The sequence below is a fragment of the Colossoma macropomum genome, unplaced genomic scaffold (genome assembly GCF_904425465.1).
Source record: "Colossoma macropomum unplaced genomic scaffold, Colossoma_macropomum, whole genome shotgun sequence".
Taxonomy (NCBI): domain Eukaryota; kingdom Metazoa; phylum Chordata; class Actinopteri; order Characiformes; family Serrasalmidae; genus Colossoma; species Colossoma macropomum.
In genome coordinates this window covers 31,814,443-31,834,888 of record NW_023494807.1, presented here as the reverse complement: position 1 = coordinate 31,834,888, position 20,446 = coordinate 31,814,443, and the positions used below count along the sequence as shown (strand labels likewise).

The following is a 20,446-nucleotide window of genomic DNA, read 5'->3' as shown; positions in this document are numbered from 1 at the left end:
TGGAGAATGTGGTTTGACATTGTCTTACTGAAATAAGCAAGACCTTCCCTGAAAAAGACGTGGATGGACGCAGCATATGTTACCAAAACATGTATATATCATTCAGCATTAATGGTGCCTTCACAGATGTGAATGTCATCCATGTCATGTGTACAAGTGCACCTCTATACTATCATGAATACTGGCTTTTGAACTGTGTGCTGATAACAAGCTGAGTGGTCTTTAGCCCGGAGGACACAGTGTCCATGATTTCCAAAAAGAATGTTGATTTGTCGACCACAGGACATTTTTCCATTTCCCCTCAGTCCATTTTAAATGAGCTCAGGCCCAGAGAAGGCGGCAGTGTTTCTGGATCCTGTTTATATATGGTTTCTTCTTTGTGTTTAAGAGTTTTAACTTGAATTACACATTACACAACTTTACCAGCCTTTTGTTGCCCCCGTCCCAACTTTTTTGAAATGTGTTGTTGGCATCAAATTCAAAATGGGCAAATATTTTTCAAAAAACAATAAAGTTTCTCAGTGTTGTCTTTGTACTATTTTCAATGAAATAAATGATTTAAATGATTTGCACATCATTGCATTTTGTTTTTATTAACATTTTGCACACAGCGTGTATATATATATATATATATATATATATATATATATATATATATATAATATCTAATATGTTTCTCAAATGTAATATATACATTTAAGTGCCTATAGGTAATAATTATATGTCCCTATGTGTATTATATATATGCAAATAAATATAATCTATGTGTAGTACTAATTCATAAATGTATATATATATATATATATATATATACTATGTATCTATTGGTCATAATAACGTCCTTCTGATTAACATCTCTACTGAAAAATACTATTGGGACTAATATGTTCTTTGATTAAAAAAAATTTAATTTTATTGCTAATTATGCTGTGATTTCATTAATACGTTTTTATTTAATTTCCTTTCAATTATGCTGTCATTGCACCCAAAGTGATTTCCTAACTAAGCTGAAACGTGCTGTATAAATAACCATTATTTCATTATTTTTGTCCTGAAACTGTATGAAAACCAACACTCACACACACACACAGTAACTCTTACAGCCCCCAGCAGACCACCCCACACGACAGTGGAGGCGTGGGCGGCTGTTAGATGACGTCCATGAGTGAAAGGTCACTGTGGAGCTGAGATGCGGCAAACCGTGCGCAAGAGCGAGACGCCTGGGGGCCCTGAGCTCTGTGTGTGGGGGGTGGAATCCACTTACACAGGCAGAGACAGAGGAGTCGGACCCTTCGGCCTCACCACGTATGATGAATTCTTTCATTATTTACAAATTAGATTTCAGGCTCCGGGTTCATGGCTGCTGTCATATACCTGTGGAGCGCCGGTCATAATAAGAGAAACCCGTAGAGCTGCGCACCAGCACAGAGACGACAGTGTCATCTCTACGGTCCTCATGCCGCTGCGGCAGAGCTTCATATATTTTATGAGTTCTTCAAGCTCTCTGGGCCAAATGCTCCCAAGAGGATCATGGGATATATGTGTGTGCATGTTTCCTGACATATCCCGGATCAATAGTCTCGCTCCACCTGGCTTCTCCGAATACTCATTTTGGAATTTCTTCAACTATGTTGCATGCTGTACGGTTTTAAGTACATATTACAATCGTCTGGAATTTCCATCATGCATTTTTTATTGATTTGGCACGGAGCCAAGGCTGCCCACTGAGGCAAACAGTACACGCCCGTCCAATAATTACGGAATCATGATAATAAATTATGGATTTGGCATCCGCTTTGGCTGCTGTCATTGTTTTTGGCTCCGCCTTTGTCGTAAAATGAATTGTGCATTATTATTTTATATCTGTATTATGATACTGCTGAATGGCCTGCTGGTTCTTTCATCAGCCAAGGCCGTCACAGACATGATCCATGACAAGAAAGGTTTCAGAAGCAGCGGTAATGAGCCAAGCAATATCAGGCCTGCTAATAAGTGCTGGGTGCAATATATGGTACAGTGCAAAAAGGGTCAGAGACCACCCTTCACTTATTTCATTTCCAGCCATTAAATACAAATCACACAGAAGCCTCAACAACGACATATATTGTTTTTACAGCTTCTGGTCTTTTCAAAGAATCTGCAGACACACCTCCGAAGTTCAGTCTTAGAAGCTGGTTGATCATTTTCTGAAGTAATCAAACACATTCAGTGGTGTTGAGGTCTGGACTCTGGGGTGGTCAGTCCATCGTTCAGCTTCTTTGTTTGGTGTGTCCGTCTCCTTTTCTCAGTGAGGTTCTTCTTGAACAGCTACACATCCTTTCAGACCCACAGCGCTGAGTCGTCTTCTCACAGTGGAAGGATGGACAGAAACACCTGTGGATGTTTTCAGATCTGAAGCAGCTTGATTTTCTCCTCTCTCTCAGAGATGAAAGCTTTAAGTGCTGTTTATCTGATGGGGGCAGTTTTGGTGTCTACCAGGTCTTCCAGGTGGTTGTTAGGAGTCTTGTTTTCTCTGTAGCTTTTAATCAGGTTTTTGAACTTTAGTTTTTTACTTATTTTCATTTGCCTTTCTCTTCCGTATACAAGTGTTTTTTTCTCATATTTAATCTTCCTCAGAAATATCTCTTGAAAAATGATAAATGAAGGGTGGTCTCTCACTTCTGCACAGGTCTACACAGTATCAATGTTTTTTGTAACATTTTTTGTAAATCCATTCATGTGGAGAAGTACATGCAGGGTGTTGTGAGGTAAAATAGTCCTCAAAGAAAACTTTGTTGTTTAGATTTATCACTATTTACCATCATCATCATTCCATATAAAACTCGATAGAAGACGTGTAGGTTCACTGGTAGTAAATAAAATGGCTATATTTGTGTTGTCGTCATGGCGACCCCTGGTTCCTATCACCACCACTGTAAAGACATCTGAACCATTTCTCACCAACCCACTCTGAGTCACTCTGTTTATGTTGAATGGTACAGAAATTCAGTAGAACTTCCTTCAGCAGCATCTGACTTAACTTAATGAAGGTTTGATCAGATCAACCAGGTAATCAAATCCAATCAAATTATGTTTATTGTCACATCACATTTACACAGGTGTGAAGGGGAGTGAAAATCTTAAGTGCATAGCCCCCTTGTAGTACTTAAATATGCAATATATATATATATATATATATATATATATATATACACACGTTAATATACACCAGTACACCATTCCAATGTACAGATTTTGTACAGTAATATGTCATGAAGTAAAAGCTATCATATGTACAGTTGTATACATTGCCAAATAGGCAATTTATTGGATGGTGACTGTAAGTACTGCTCTTCCTCGAGGAGAGCTTTGGAAATGTTTAACACTCACCATACAGAAAAGTCATATGTATTTAACATATGAAGTGTGCAAAAACCACTTGTTTACAAGCAATCACACTTTTCTGATGTGTGAAGTATGCAAAAGCCACGTTTTTTAAAATGTGAAATTCATGTGAATTAAGGGACCCACAAAGTGTTGTTTGTATTTGTCTACTTCCCAGATAAACAGCTTTACATGTCATCTTCTCATATACTTCTCAAAGTATACAGTACTTTGCATATACAAACATATTACAGTACTTTGCATATATACATGTTTATATGCTTTCCCATTTTTTATTTTTCTTTATCATTTAAATATAGGCACATTGTTTGAAACCTTCATGATGAATTAAGCAATAGAAATGTTCCAAAATTGTTTTAAATAAAATTTCTTCACATTAACTTGCATTGAAAGTTAAGAGTGTTTTTGCTCTGTCCTGTAAAGTTGCCACTTTCGTGATCAGCAACAATATCATTTTTTCAAATAGTGTAATAAATGAATGAATGATGTGACAGTGACATTATTAATAATAAGACACATAGTGAAACCCTGATGTGCTGTGAATGGACACTATTTTGACCCAATATTATGTCTGTTGGATCACGTTACTGCCTCAAATTTATATAAACAAACTCATCTGGAGCATCTGTGATTAGTCATGTAGCTCACAGCACACAATCAAATACTCAGTGATCTGTTAGAGGCTCATTTGCTGCAGTAGCCTTCTGTGATATGAATATTACAAAGGCCAATATTACAGAAAACAATTAACAATAAGGATATTGCAGTCCTGCTCCTGGGGTCTGTGGCTCTGAGAACATAAGGCTAATTTCAAAGCAGCTCCTCAGAGTTCGCTCACGTTATTTTTGTCTGTGACTCTACTGGGCAGCGCATTCCTGTAAGATTCCTCTGAGATCACCCACCAGGACTGTGGCTGCTGCATCTCTCTGGTTTTAGTTCCATCCGAAACCAAATTTGCCAACATGTTCACCTCAATCTCGCTCACAAGTCCATATCACACTGCCAACAAGGCCTTAAAGCAGAGGTCTCAAACGACACTGCTTCTTACAGCCCATCACACATTTTGGCCCAATCCCATTTGTTCTTTTTACCCCTACCCATTGTTTTCGAGTGTCTCCTTGCCCCTTGGAACTGAGTTACAAGGGGTCGTGGTTGAAATCTTCCCTCTGAAATGGGACCCTCAAATAAAAAGAGCATCACTTCATTAACAGCTACTAGCGCTGCTCTGTAGGCGACCCTGCCAGTCTGCAGTGACAGCAGAGGAGGGTAAAGTTCAGCTCCTCACTGCTGGGCTTTAGTTACATTTAGGGCATCATATGATCTTCAAAGAGGGGGGCAATTATTTATTATCACCCACCCCTAATTCTTCAGTGATATGAAGCTGAAGTCAGATATTCTCCAGCTTCTTGTTCAAATTTTCCCTGTTCCACCTTAAATGGAGCAGCAGTTACATTCTGGCACCTCAGGCATCAGAACTGCTGGACTATTTAAGGTGGAACGGGAAATTTAGTTAGCTAGCTACCAAGACATCAGCATACTATCAGCGTTTTTGTATGCTTGTTATGGAGAAAACGACCAAAACACACTGAAGCGACATTAAACTAAGATAAAACAGTGATTATTGTAATTTATTAACAGAGAAAATTCTCACATTTGTGGGTTTCTTTGGTCTCTTGTGCTCCATCTTGTCAGGTCTTCTTTTTTCTCATAACTCTCTGTTTGGAGTCTCTGAAAAACCTCTGTTTGGAGGGTCATGTAGCCCCAACACTTCGCCCTACCCCCTCTATCTCAACAAGAATCGGGACACCCAACCCCTAGACGTGAGCACACAAAACGGAGGGCTCAGTGTTAGGGGCGAGGGGTGAAATGGGACTGGGTCCAACAATTGAGCCTTAAATCCAGCCTGCAAATCATTTTCCATTTTAAATACTTAACTGTTTTTATGTAAATTAAATACATATTTATATTTATACAGCATCATAATTAAGAAATTAATGCAATTATCAAACAAATGCAGTGGTAAGTTGGTAAGCCCTTACGTATGTTTCGGGAATGCCTGGCTATCATTAGACAGAGTTCAGATGCCAAAGCAGTGATCCCCGAGGTCATCCCCATCTCCCTTTTTAGCAAGTGTGGTCACTGGCTTTAAAGGCATGTAAACAAAACAATCAGTAGGCTTGTTGGCTGCATTTACCATCTTCTAGTCATATCTTTAAAACAATTGCTTTAAGATCGCTTACCCTCACTTTAAAGGGCCTTTATCATGGAAAATGTCCTAATTTTTTAAATAAATGTGTTTGATATAGAATGTAAACATTTTTTAAAACATACAATTCACTAATCTGGACATCTGGACACTGTACACTGTTCAGCCTACAGCAGTTTGGCTCCACTCATTCACACTGAAGTTATAAGGAGTGTTTTGGCCCGATCCACTTTTTGAATGAGGCACAGTACAGGGCAACCAATCATAACAGAGCTCATTTACATATATCAGCCCATAAAGGCAGAGTAACAAGAACAGCCTAGCTAGTTAAATCTGCCTGTGTGGATTCATTCAGGACACAGCTGCATTTACAGCACGTCAGAACTAAAATGATGGCACTTTTCTCATAATGACTTCACTCACGTTCAGCAGGAACGCCATTCCTTTCAAAATAAGAGTCCCATATGATTCTATTCAATGCTGTTCTGTTAAATGTAAGTTTACATGATTAAATTGAACACTTAAATATTTATTAAAGACTTTATTTATATATATGGATACTACCACTACTACTACTACTAATAATAATAATAATAGTCATTATTATTATTATTATTATTATTATTATGATTATTATTATTATTATCAGTTGTAGTAGTCAGGGGTATTGTTAGGGCAAAAACACTCAGTGAGTCATCCTGCTCCTAGACACGGATGTCATTCAGTCTATAAATGCTGTGAGGTTTAAAGTGCTTGGCAGACAAAAAATCCTCCGCCTATGAAGCTGATGTGCATTGTAGCCTGTAGAGTGTGAGAATATAGTTATGCCTCAGATGCCCACGTTACTAGGCGCTATAATTTCTTAACAAACAAGGCTTTATCTAGGTTGTTAAGTGTCGTCAACGGTGTGAAAATATAAGAACAAACTTTGAATCTCCCCAGCAGCCCAGGATGTTTTGTCTGAAGCCCCAGATGTTTTCAAATCCTAGAGACGCCCCTAGTAGTGGCTGTTGTGGTTTGTGGTAACAGAGGAATCGCTAATAATCATTGGCTTAGATGTGCTTAAGCGAGTGTAGATGTTATTTAGTTCAAATTCATACATGGACACTTTTTTCCCTGCATGTTTTCCTCCCTGTGGAGAAACCCCAGCCTTGAAAAAATATATTTTGCACAATTCCCAACCCCAGATGCAGCTGATCAGTGAAGACATGTTTGGTGTCCAAATTTTGCTTCTTTAGTTTAGCTTAAGTCAAACTGAACCACATCAACAAGTCTGTACAATCTTAATGCAGAGCTGGATGTGGTTTGAGCAGGTTGAGAGAAGTTTTGATGTGTTTACAGCAAACATTCAGGCGACTATTGACTTCTAGTGTTTGTTAGCAACGTTAGCCTTGCACTAATTTAACGAAGTAAAATTGGACGCTTGGCCGATAAACTGCATCTGGGGTCAGTGAAATTGTGTAAATTTGATTTTTCAACGAACCATTCCTATAAATGCTGTACACTGATTTGCCAGTTCATTATGCGCTCTTACCTAGACTCGCTGGCCATTTTATCAGAAACACTAATCATGTAGCTAACTGTTGGTGCATCTGTTGGAGCCCCCCTCCTCCCCATCCACCAATTGAAAGTGGACCACTTCGGGACCACCACTGAGTAGATACTATTTGGGTTGTGGTCCAATCATTCTCAGCACAGCAGTGACTCTGACATGGCATGTTTAACCACTGTGCACTGTACACGCATAACTGGAAGAGTTGCTAAGTCCTTATGTCTGTTTTGGGAATGGCTGGCTATCATTAGCCTGTTCAGATGCCACAGCATTGACCTCTGAGGTCATCCCCATCTTCCTCTTTAAGCAGGTGCGGTCACTAGTTTTAAAGGCCTGTAAACAAAACAATCACAAGGCTTGTTGATTCTATTAACCATCTTCAGCTTAAATCTTTAAAATGATCGCTTTAGAGTTGTTTACTCTCACTTTAAAGGGCCTTTATCATGGAAAATGTCCTCATTTTTTAAATAAATGTGTTTGATATAGAATGTAAACATTTCTTAAAACATACAATTCACTAATCTGGACATCTGGACACTGGATACTGCTCAGCCTACAGCAGTCATCTGGACACTGTACACTGTTCAGCCTACAGCAGCTTGGCTCCACTCATTCACACTGAAGTTATAAGGAGTGTTTTGGCCCGAACTGCTTTTTGAATGAGGCACAGTACAGGGCAACCAATCATAACAGAGCTCATTTACATATATCAGCCATAAAGGCAGAAAACTTCCTCAGCTTTTAAAGAAAAGTGATATGGTATGTAAACATTGTTCAAGTTTTAAAGCATACAGATCACTCACCCATTCCATCCAGTCCATATATGGAAACTATGCTGCTGTATTGAGGTCATTGTTTTTGTGATGTCACAAAAGCAAAGCTGTTTACACGTATCCAACTATTCAGCCTACAGCAGTTTAGCTCTACACACACTGAAGTTATAAGGAGTGTTTCAGCCTGGACTGCTTTTTGAATGAGGCACAGTACAGGACAGCCAATCAAACAGAGCTCATTTACATATAACAGTCTTCAAAAGCACAGTAACAAAAACAGCCTGTTTGATTCTAAGGGATAAAGAGAGGCTGGAAAATGAGATACAATAGACTTTAGCTTACAACAGCTTTATAACAGAAAAATAAAATCCAAGAAAAATGTTGAACATGGCCCTGAATACATGAGGCTTTCTATGAAAATGTTTAGCTTCAAGGCTATTTTGTTCTAATGTAATTAACAGTATAACATTAAAGAAACACAAAATGAGTGAAATGTTTTCACTTTAAACGGTTTAATTTGAGTAGCAGACAGACTTCCACCCCTCAGTCTTATAACTCAATATCAATTTCATAATAGTTGCTCAATAATTAATAGTAGTAACTGAATACTAAAGCTTGAGACTTATAAATGATTAATAAATACTGAGGAGTAAGTGAGCTGTCAGCTTCTAAATACTATCCACTCTCTACATACATTGTGTTAAAATTAATAAACAAAAACGTGTAAGCTCACTGCTTTCAAATACTCACTAACTCTTTGTATCTACTGTACTGAGTGTATACATACACGTTAACCCCTTAATATCCCAGGCTTATTAATACTAAGGCTTATTATTCAGTAACTACAGGGACTTCAGTGCAAAATGGCTGAGCTATTCTTAGGTTATAGAAGTGTGTAATAAAACGTTGGGCCTGCCGGAGAATCCGTGGCCATGTAAGGGTTTAATGGTTTAGTCTTATGTAAATAAATCATTCCTGACTGAAAATTAACATTAAACACTGTGACAAAGAAAACATAGAACATTACAGTAAAATCTTCTGTTCATTTCACTTTTATAGTGTGAATATGTGTCCAAATGGATTTCTATTACAGAAATATCACATGACTTTAAATGGTTTTCACATGTGATGCACATTTTAATTTTTCATTTGTGATTTTCTCTCATCACGATTCATTCATTTGCATGTTCCACGTTTATAATTCCTTGCTAAAAAAGTAACGTTACTTGTGATCACATATTTTGTTATGTCACTCGATCACATTTTATTAACATTATATCACATGCGATCATATATTATCCATGTTGGGTCATGGGCGATGACATTTTTTCACATTTTGTCACATGATTATTTTTTCTCATGTTGTCACATGATCACAAATCATGTTATGTAACATGATCACATATCGTTCATGTTATGGCACATGATCGCATATGATTCATGGTATATCATGACATTACACATATATCACATGATCACCTTATTCATGTTGTGGCACTGGTGATCACAGATCTTTCACTCTATGTCAGGTGATCCTATGTTATTCATGTTATGTCACATAATCACATTTATCCATGTTGGGTCACATGTGATGACAAATCATGTTATGTCACTTGATCACAATTGTTCACACTGTCTTGTGTTCACCTATTCATATCATATCACATGTGAACATGTTAACACACGGCAAGTCACAAGTAATAACATTTTTCACATTTTGTCACATGAGCATATTTGTTCATATTATGTCACGTGCGGTCACATATGATTCATGCTATGTCATATCATTAAATATTATTCATATCGATGTCACAGGTGATCACAGATTTTTCACAGTCAGGTGACCCCATCTTATTCAAGTTATGTCACATGTGATCATAGATTAATCGTGTGGCAAGTCACAAATGATCACGTTTTTCACATTTTATCAAAAGATCATATTTTGTTCATGTTGTGTCACATGTGATCATGAATCACATTATGTCACATGATCATATACTGTCCATGTTATGTCACAAGTGATCACGAATGATTCACGCTATGTCAAGTCATTACATACTATTCACGTTGTGTCGAAGGTGATCACAGTCAGGTTATCCCATCTTATTCATGTTATGTTTAAATTTTATCCATGTTGAGTCTTATATGATCCCACATCAATCATGTGAAAAGTCACAAAAGATCACATCATCACATGATCATATTTTGTCATCTGCTTTCATACACTATCCATGTTATGTCAAACGTGACCACATTCGATTCATGCTGTATCATGTCCTTACATATAATTCAAGTTGATGTCACATAGAATCACATTATTCACTTCACAGGTGTCACAGGTGATCACAGTCAGTTGATCCCATCTTATTTATGTTATGTCACATCATCACATTTTATTGACGTTGGGTCACATCTGATCACAAATCAGGTTATGTCACATGTGATTGCACATTACTCCCATTATTTCACCTGTGATCACGTAGTCACGTTATGCCACGTGTTTACTTATGAACATGTGCTGTTTAGGCACTGCATACATGATCACATGTGAAGGGCATGTGATTTTTCTGCAAGATATTACGGAACATTGCAAAGGTTAATGCAACACTGTAAATGCTGAATCGACACTTGTTTGTAGGGATCTTGTTATGACTAAATATATCATCAAAGGTTTGTGTTTACTAATGAATTACTTTAAACTGACTTATTTGAATATTGAATTTGAATAAAAGCTGAATATTCAAATCATCTCCTCAAGTTAGTGGTTTTGTTTCGATGACATCACTATGAACCCACAGACACCAAAGTGGAGAAGCAGATTATACTGAGGGGTACTGGGGGACACGTTCTGTCATCAGGGGGTGAGGGGGCAGTGGTGGTGGGGGTTAATGACGTCAGACAGGTGATGGTGCGGCACAAGTAATACAATCATAATGTGGAGCTGGGGCATTGGTGGAACAAGACAGATGGTCATGGAGCTGCCTTGACGTCACAGTGAAGGGCTGGCACAGGCAGACGTCACAGCGAAGGAGTGGAACGCTGAGGGCGTCACAGTGGAGGAGGGGCGGGGCCAGTGAGTTTATATGTGCTCCGCGTGGCTTCCTTTACACCTCACAAAGCTAGAGCTCGCTGGAGATGAGCCGGACAGCCCGCGCGCAGAAGAAGCCTTTACGCACGCTCCGCTCCACCTGAACCATGAACGACTCGGTGCTGCTGGCTGACGGCGGCTCCCCGCGCGCCCCCCTGCGGCTGGACGTGCGCTCTTTGGTCACCTCGGCCAGCATGTTCGCCGTGGGCGTGCTGGGCAACGTGGTGGCCGCGGCCGTGCTGTGCGCGAGCAGGCGCGAGCAGAAAGAGACTGCATTCTACACGCTCGTGTGCGGCATGGCCGTGACCGACCTGCTGGGCACGTGCTTCACGAGCCCCGTGGTGATCGCCACCTACGTGGCCGGCCGGTGGCCCGGCGGCGCACGCCTCTGCCACTTCTTCTCCTTCTCCATGCTGTTCTTCGGCTCGGCCGGCATGTCCATCCTGTGCGCCATGGCCGTGGAGCGCTACGTGGCCATCGACCATGCCTACTTCTACTCCAAGCGCGTGGACAGACGCACGGCGCGCGCCGCTCTCCTCGCCGTCTACGCGGCCAACGCCGCGCTCTGCGCGCTCCCCAGCCTCGGCTTCGGCAGGCACGCGCGCCACGTGCCTGGAACCTGGTGCTTTCTGGACTGGCGCGCGACGGACGCTCCGGGCGCAGCCTATTCCTACCTGTATGGCGGCGTCATGCTCGCGCTCGTCGCCGTGACCGTCGCCTGCAACTGCGCGGCGTGCCGCTCGCTCGTGCGTATGAGCCGCGAGACGCGCGCCGGAGGCACCGGGAGGCGCGCGCTCGCCGGGCTGCCCGCCGTGACGTCGGCGGCGGAGATCCAGATGTTTTGGATGTTGATCATCATGACCGTCGTGTTCCTCATCTGCTCCATCCCGCTGGTGGTGAGTAAAGCGCAGACAGCGGTGTCTGTTACTCTCGGGTGCTCCGTCTGTTACTCCCTTTCACTCCAGAGGAGCGTGTAGGACAGCAGTACATACTCCTGTGCACTGCCAGGGGCGTATCTAGAACTTTTAGATTTGGGGGTTACAGGAGAAAAAACCCTAAATAACAGTGTTACTCTATTAAAATGACATAAAAGTGATGCATTGGCTTTTCTCTGTGCTTAATTTAATCTGTCCATTATTTCCACATGAATAAAACAGGCGATGCTTTGTTCTGAGTGGTCCGTCTGAGATGAAATAAACACTCAACAGACTTTCAGTAACATATAAACAGCACATCAGTGATGTAGCAGCATTGAATACATTCAGTAGATCATTAAGAGAGTTTTAATTAACTGTGTAAATAAGATTTGTTTAGAATCTGCTGAGTTCAGTTGTTTTTCACTTTATTTGGTGTCCAAGTTCAGATCTGTAGATGTTTAACCTGTAATACACACCATTTCAGCATCCTCAGCAAGTTGGTATAGACATGCTGCTGACCCCATTCTGTACTAGGAGCTTAACTCAATTAGGTTTTGGTTAAGGTTAGGGTTAGGATTGGGGTCAGGCTGAGGTTAGGATTAGGATTAGGGCCAGGGTTAAGGTTGGTAAGGTTAGGCTTTGCTTAATGTAAGTAATGTATCAACAGAACATCTACAGGATATTTACTTCAGTGCATTCAGATGCTTCACTGCTGCTCCTTCACTGATATGTTGTTGATGTGTTACTGATCCTCAGTTAAGAGTTTATTAATCGTCCACCAAAAACCACTCTAAATAAAATGTTACCATAAAATAATACATCAATACAATTATTACCAAAAGTAAACTGAAGGACAAAACTGTGTTGATGTGTTTTAGTCATTCATGAGGAAAGGATGTGTTAGAATCACACACACATTGTCTAAGACGCTTATCCTCCTGGGTCGCGGAGGGTGCTGGAGCCTATCTCAGTGCTCACTGGGCGGAAGGCAGGAAACACCCTGGACAGGCCACCAGTACACTCACACCTAGGGGCAGTTTGGCATCTCCAGGTCTCCTGGCTGCATGTCTTTGGACTGTGGGAAGAAGCTAGAGCACGCAGAGGAAACCCACACAGACACGGGGAGAACATGCAAACTCCACACAGAGAGGACACTGGTCGCCCGGGCGGGGAATCGAACCCAGGCCCATCATTTCATATAGACAGACCATAGAAGAATTCATTTAGGCTGCCCTCGCTACAGGTTATACATGAGTCTAATGACTAGAAAGCTCAGCACACATTCAACTGCAAAAGAGTAATCAGCATGATAAACTATTACAGCTGGCTAGTTTTTGACACTTAACTCGCCTTGGCATAGATTTCTTTATAATGTAGCTGACAGAGCAGCACTGCTGAACGGACACAACACACTCGCCTGTTCACTCAGCAGATTAACCTGTCACATTATTAAATGCAGCATCAACATACTCTTATAACTGATTTTCACCATAAAGGTAAATGATGCTTTATTATTAATAGCTGGCTGTCTCACGTTCCGTAACTGGGGTGGCCAGTGAGTAACAACGCTTTACTCTAAAGTGGCACTGGCCACCTCTTGGCTACGCCTCTGTGCACTGCTTGGCATGCGCACTCAGACTTTCTTACACTTTGCTGAACAGTAACTGGCCACTCTATTAGAAATGCCTCTCTTGTAGTTCCACTTTGCTGGTGCACAGTTGAAGACTCTAGGCCATCTGTTGATTCAGTGGTCAGGTTCTGACCACAGAGCAGTTCTTGGCTGGATATGATTCTCAACCTAGCAGTGATATTGATATGTGCAAAAAAAACCCCAGCAATGATCATAACCCAAAGGATATCTGGTCAGCAGTGGCCCTGTGGTCACTAATTGTGACTTTGCAAGTTCTTTAGTACAGGCAGGGGCTATTTATAGGCCCATGAATTTTTAAATGGTTCTTCATGATTAAGTACCTGTGGTACTTGGTGCTCTAAAGAACCTTTTGAAAAAAGGTTTTATGTAATTATGTAATCATTGTTGTCATGTAATCTTTTTTGGGTATTACATAGAACCATGTTTGTTAATAGTGTATAGCCTATAATAGACTTTTACCCTGATTTAAGCCCCGATTCTCAGTCTGGCTGAGTCTGAGCTGGTCGGCTCTAGTCTGCAGATTTTTGTGTCAGTCGGAGTCGACAGTTGGAGACAGAGTCGAGTCGTGTCTGAGGCGCGCAGACTCAGATTTACAGCCTCCCGATTGATTTCAGACCAGTCGGAGTTTATCGAACGTTTGATTTTTCAGACCTGATTCCAAGTGTAATCTAGTGTGAACTGATCAACGACTCAATCTGAACGGATTCCTGCAACAGCCAATGAAAACTGAGAGTGAGAAAGAAGAAAGTAAACAAGTGTTTACTTGACAAAAAGTCATTTACGTGTGGGGCAAAGCTTTTTAATGAGCTGAGTTTAAGCCACAGTCGAGTTTATGTACATTTAAAACTCTTTAAACTCTTTAAAACTCTTTAAAATACCAAACTGATCACATTTTTAAATCCATGATCCTCATTTAAACATGTTTACCTGCTGCTTCTTTACTGTTTCAGCGCAGAGGGCAGCAAAAACAGCAGCAGCAGCTCCACGTTTGTTTATTTGGGTTTCCAAGTAACAGGAGAACGTGATAGTTTGCATGAGTTCATGCGAGTTCAGTAAGACCCGTTCGGTTCAGCAGCAACTTAAAAGTTGAGTAGTGTGTAATCCCTAATCATTTAGTGTGTGATCCCCAATATCGGCCGAAAAAGCCTGCAAAAACAGTTGTATAGTGTGAGATGACCATTTTTTGGGGGATCTTTTAAAACTTTAATAGTCGTGTAGTGAACCCAAGGCTTTACGAAAGGTCTCCAAATCCCCAAAACTTACATAGTGCAGCTTTACGTCAGCTTGTCGAATGCCGTTACATGAGCACGGCATTTTCAACCTAATTGCTGTCTGCCTATCTGTAGTGTGTGGTCACTTATCATGGACAGTAATACAGACAGTTTTCCCTGAACAGAAAACAACACATTTATAACAGAAGCCAGTGGCTCCTGTTGTTTATGAGAATTGCTTGAATCTTGGAAATGAGCAGGTCTGCATGCAATTTGAAAGAGCTGTGTTCTATCATTGTACTATCACTTTGAATTACAGGCATGTCTTTTTGTGTACGACTGCAGAGAGAAGAAAGAACTATAGCTGTATTAGAGAAGTGGCATCAGTATGAAATGCAGCTTTGTTCTCACAGGCTTTGTCTAAAAGTTGGTAGTTATATGTTAAAGTCTTGAGGTCTCTTGAAATCAGTGGTTTCTGTAAAGGGATGGAGGGACAAAAGAAAGAATGCCAGAGTTAGATATCAGTTTGAAACTGAATCATACACTTCATGTTACATCTTCATACCAGGTTTGTTGGTTCGAGCTTGAAAATCCAAGGATTATCAACATTTTCAAGGAGCAATGGAGGAATGAAAGGAAGGATAAGGAGAGTTACATGGACATGTGCTCTCAGTATGAAGTGCAGTTTTGCTTTTTTGTTCAATATTTAAATCTTTTCATCAAGGTTGATGGCTCTGGCTTCACAGTTAAATGCGTAGCGAAAAAGGGTTTCTGTAGGTTGATGAAGTGATGAGAAAAGAAGGGATGAGAAAGGAGTGGAAGAAAACAAATTGGTGTGTACTTATGTTACTGTGTTTACTATGTACAGTACTGTGAGTGACCACCCCTCATATATTTAAATTCCAAAGTTCAGTCTTGGAAGTTGCATTTTCTGCTTTTCTCTCTCCAAGTAATCCAAATTTGGACTCGTCAGTCCATAAAACCTCACTCCACATCTCAGATGTCCAGTTACGGACTGTGTTGTTGTCGCTAATCATAACTAGGCAAGTTGGAAGCAACATGTTAGCCTGACTACACAGCACTACACCCAGTCTATCTCAATAGTGTAACCATTCACATAGCGCTGCTGTCAGAACAAAACCACGCATCTCCATTTTGGTCGTTTTCCAGTTTTTGACGTAATTTGAAAATACCTGTTGTCCTTTACATTGTGTGTACATTTCATGATGAATGGACCAAAAGAAATGACCCAAAATGACTTAAAAAGATGTCTGGTTCCATTGACTTACATTAAAAGTAAAGTAGGTTTTTCCCTTCTCCTGTAAAGTTACCATTTTGGAGATACGAGGTTTTGTTCCAACAGCAATATACAAATAAACAGCATTTGAAATGGAGAATGCACTGTTAATATCGGTATTTCTGACTTGTGTTCCACAGTTTTTCATTAGGTTAAATGGGATTTTGCCAGCGTTCTGTAGAGCTTGCCCAACCTTGCAACAGTTGGTATAAATAGACTACATTTGTGTCCGAAGCATTCCGTAACCATTCTCTGTTTTCTGTCCTCTTCCCAGGTGCGCATCTTTGTTAATCAGATTTACGGACCTGCTGAAATCGCTGCTGGCGGGAAGCCTGATTATCGCAGCGACCTCCTGGCCATTCGATTCGCTTCCTTCAACCCCATACTGGACCCATGGGTGTACATCCTGTGCCGGAAAAGTCTGTTCACCAAAGGCTGCGAGTGGCTTAAACGCACCGTGGGCCGCAGTAGAGAGAAGCATGAGCGTACGCTGGGTTGGGTGAGCAGCCAGCATTCGCCGCCATCATTAACACACAGCAACGACACCAGTTATGCATCGCTACGCATGGCGACGTGCAGGAATGCCGCTGTAAAACAGACTGCAATGGACACCAAACCTTATGTGGACTTAGCTCTCCGCCAGGCGTGGGACTTCGACACTGCGATGGACGGTTTCCATCCGTTCAGCGTGGAGCAGGAGCCAGTTTTGGGTTCCGAGAGTGAAACAGCATCCAGCTCTAAAGTGGACAATGTTGGGTCCGTCGGATGCATTCACACGCCGACGTCCTGCACAAAAGAGCATGAAAATAAAGCCGAGATGGTCACATGCACCTTCAGCACGCCGAGCTCCTGCTTGTCAGAAAAGAGCGTTGGATAATATAATATTTCCACATGACCAAACTATACATTTCAGCACAGTATCAAAAAATCAAAAATGAATATTTGAAACTGTTTATTACTTAAAGCCCCAGGGAACCTAAATCCATGCTTTCTTTTACAAAGTATGTCCTGTGAGTAGCTTTCCACTGTCCAATAAATGGCCGATCTATTTGGCCAGTGTTCTCTTCTTTCAGTGTAAAGTGGGCAATCCTAGTCTTAGCCCCAATCCCATTTCTTATTTTGACCCCTACCCCTTGTTTTCGAGTGTCACCCTAACCCCTTGGAACTGAGTTATAAGGGGTCGTGGTTGAAATCTTCCCTCTGAAATGGGACCCTCAAATAAAAAGAGCATCACTTCATTAACAGCTACCAGAGCTGCTCTGTAGGCGACCCTGCCAGTCTGCAGTGACAGCAGAGGAGGGTAAAGTTCAGCTCCTCACTGCTGGGCTTTAGTTACATTTAGGGCATCATATGCCTTCAAAGAGGGGGGCAATTATTTATTATCACCCACCCCTAATTCTTCAGTGATATGAAGCTGAAGTCAGATATTTTCCAGATTCTTGTTCAAATGTTCCCGTTCCGCCTTAAATGGAGCAGCAGTTACATTCTGGAGCTTCAGGCGTCAGAACTGCTGGACTATTTAAGGTGGAACGGGAAAGTTATCTAGCTAGCTACTGAGACATCAGCATACGATTAGCAATTTTTATACTTGTTATGAAAAAAGGATCATAATACACTGAAACGACATTAAACTAAGATAATACAGTGGTTATTGTCATTTTTTAACAGAGAAAATTCTCACATTTGTGGGTTTCTTCCGTCTCTTGCTCAGCCATCTTTTTTTCCCATATCACTCTGTTTGGAGTCTCTGAAAAACCTCTGTTTGGAGGGTCATGTAGCCCCAACACTTCACCCTCCCCCTCTATCTCAACAAGAATTGGGACACCCAACCCCTAGACACGAACACGCACAACAGAGGGGTAGGGTTAAGTGGTAGGGACGAGGGGTGAAATGGGATTGGGCCCTTAAGTAATGCTTACATAAGCAGTATCCTCACCAATCGCAAGGCTGAGGTGGTTTGTCCCGCCCTCACAGGTTTAACAAAACTCTTCCTACACCTTCTCGGTCTCTTTGAGTTCTATGGGAAACTTTGAGAAAGCTAACCACCAAGCGAAAGCTTACATGGCAAGCCTGACTGAGACGTCCACCTGTCTTCTGTCTGTTTTGTTCGTGCATTCATTTATTTACTTGTTTGTCCATCTGTACATTTGTTCAGCCTGGCAGCATTCCCATTCCTCAGTAAAATGAAGAAGAACGTTACCTTCTTTCAGACATCGCCACATAAAAGCCAGATAACGTCTTTAGAGAGCTATGAACACAGTGAAGTAATCCAATAGTTTTCTTCTGCTACAGTGGTGTAGCAGGTTGGGGGTGTTGAACTGAAGGATGTCACTTACGAGTACTCATATAGGCCTGGTCAGCACTTTTTAAAGCCATGTTTTATTATATTTCTATCTTTTTTTTTCATTCATTTCATTTATTTATTTGTTTGCTTGGAACAATAATGTCAGTTAGAGGCTATACACCAAATTCTGGTCAGTTCATTTTGCATATTTCCATCCAAAACTCCTGGAATTTGCACCTTTAAAATTATTACACGTATGAAAAGTATGACCTGCTGGTGTTTTGCTGAAGGAAGCGTATTCTGACCAACAGATGTCAGCGTGGCATGATTTTCGCAACGAGTTCGTGGAGTTTTATTACCCTAAAATTTAAAAGCTACAGCATTAATAAGATCATTTTCTAAGGTCAGTCACGATTCATGCACAAGCTAACTTTAAATCTAAGAACAGTTTTTCATTGAACAAACTCTGTATTAGATTACAGGGGTCAGATAGGCCTGGTCAGCGTTTTTAAAGCCATGTTTTATTATATTTCTGTCTTTTTTTTTTGTTATTTGTAGCATACAAGCATTATTAGTGTTTTACTGTGTTCACTGGGACTTTATCACTGTAACTCTGCGCCCCTCACTCTCTTTAGGGCGTCTCTAATGTATCATCTGTCCTAGAAGCCACTGTCAGTGATCAAAACTAGGCTCTGGGTTCAGCCTATCAGAGTAAACTGGGCGGAGAATGGGCGGGGCCACACCCACACTCAAATGACTGGGCGTTTGTCACAGGAGGTTATAAATTCAAGGGCTTGTTTAAAGCTCTGTGGGCTCAAAACATTTTAACACATAAAATATCGAAAATCTGAATCGAATTGTATTGAATCGGACTATATGAGTATCGTTCCGCCCCTACATGCTATGGTGTTTGCAGCTGGATCAGTGAGGAAGAGCTGAAAAGTTGTGACAGGCACAGTATGCATGTTAATATTTTGGTGCCTTTCTTATTTTTCATGATTATTTCTCATGTTTTGGTCCAAATTGTAAATGTGAGTAACAGTCATGTTCGTACTGTGCACATCTTAAGATTTCTAGGAAAGTGAATTCTGTGAATTAACATACTTTTGATATCAAACGATCCATTTCTGCGGATCAGGAAAGAAGTATTTCCGAACACGTAAGACATTCTGCGTCTGCTCTTTTATATTCGCCAAATGTGAATGTATAAAGGATTATTTATGTGCTGCTTTATGCTGTACGATGTTGGCCTTGCATGCTGGGTTAATGGTGTAAAACTGTGAATTATGTATTGACAATAAAAATGAAAGAACTGTTGTTGTAGATTCTCTTTGAACAATCATTTACTTCTTATTACACTCAGTGTTTACTCAGGGGTCACAAGACAAAGACCCCTGGTGCCGTAGCTCCAATCGTCACTGCTATGTGAATGGGATTTTCACTGTGCACATTCAGCCAGAAGGAGGCAGCACAACACAGGAACACGGACTGTGGCTGAACCTGAGGATTCAGTCGAAACTAGAACTGAAGCTGAACTACAGGCACGTGCAAAAGTTTGGGCACATCAAAATTAACACATCCTATACAGAGAACACACTTCTGCACATTTTAGTGCACAATTGCTGTTTATTTGCTGAATCTGACCTAAAAATATAACATTGTGGCACATAATTTATGTTTTTGTTTTCCCAGTATGTTAAGCTCAGCGAATAAATAAAAATTGTGCATTAAAATGTGTGGAATAGGATGTTCAAACTTACTCAATGTCATTATTAATTTTAATACGATTTTCCAGTACTAGCACAAATTATACATACATACACCTACATACATAAATTAAGAAATGAATATGTATTTCAGAATATTTTCCCCAGGTTATTTATTTATTTGTTTTTTATTTGTTTGTGTGCTTGCTTGTTTGTGTCTATAATAATAATAATAATAATAATAATAAGCATAAATAATAAAATATTCTGTAGAAACTTTAGAAGTTTCCCCAAATTATTTATTTATCCGTTTATTTCTTTGCATGCTTATTTGTTTTAATAATAAATACATAAATGAATAATTCTGTAATTTAAAT

At 40.5% G+C, this 20,446-nt stretch overlaps 1 protein-coding gene across 1 annotated transcript; it reads left to right on the top strand.

Annotated features, from left to right (window-relative positions):
* Positions 1–11,110: 11,110 nt before the first annotated feature.
* On the top strand, positions 11,111–17,243 carry ptger4c (prostaglandin E receptor 4 (subtype EP4) c). The gene is made up of 2 exons (XM_036556238.1): positions 11,111–11,899; positions 16,354–17,243. Exons 1-2 carry the CDS (start codon positions 11,111–11,113, stop codon positions 16,954–16,956), a joined length of 1,392 nt encoding a protein of 463 aa, XP_036412131.1. The 3' UTR covers positions 16,957–17,243.
* The last annotated feature ends 3,203 nt before the right edge of the window (positions 17,244–20,446 follow it).

Excerpts from the sequence above, each read along its gene's own strand:
- ptger4c (XM_036556238.1), top strand. The coding sequence starts at position 11,111 with ATGAACGACTCGGTGCTGCTGGCTGACGGCGGCTCCCCGCGCGCCCCC. Across the intron at positions 11,900-16,353 it reads TCTGCTCCATCCCGCTGGTG|GTGCGCATCTTTGTTAATCA; the intron begins GTGAGTAAAGCG and ends TCCTCTTCCCAG.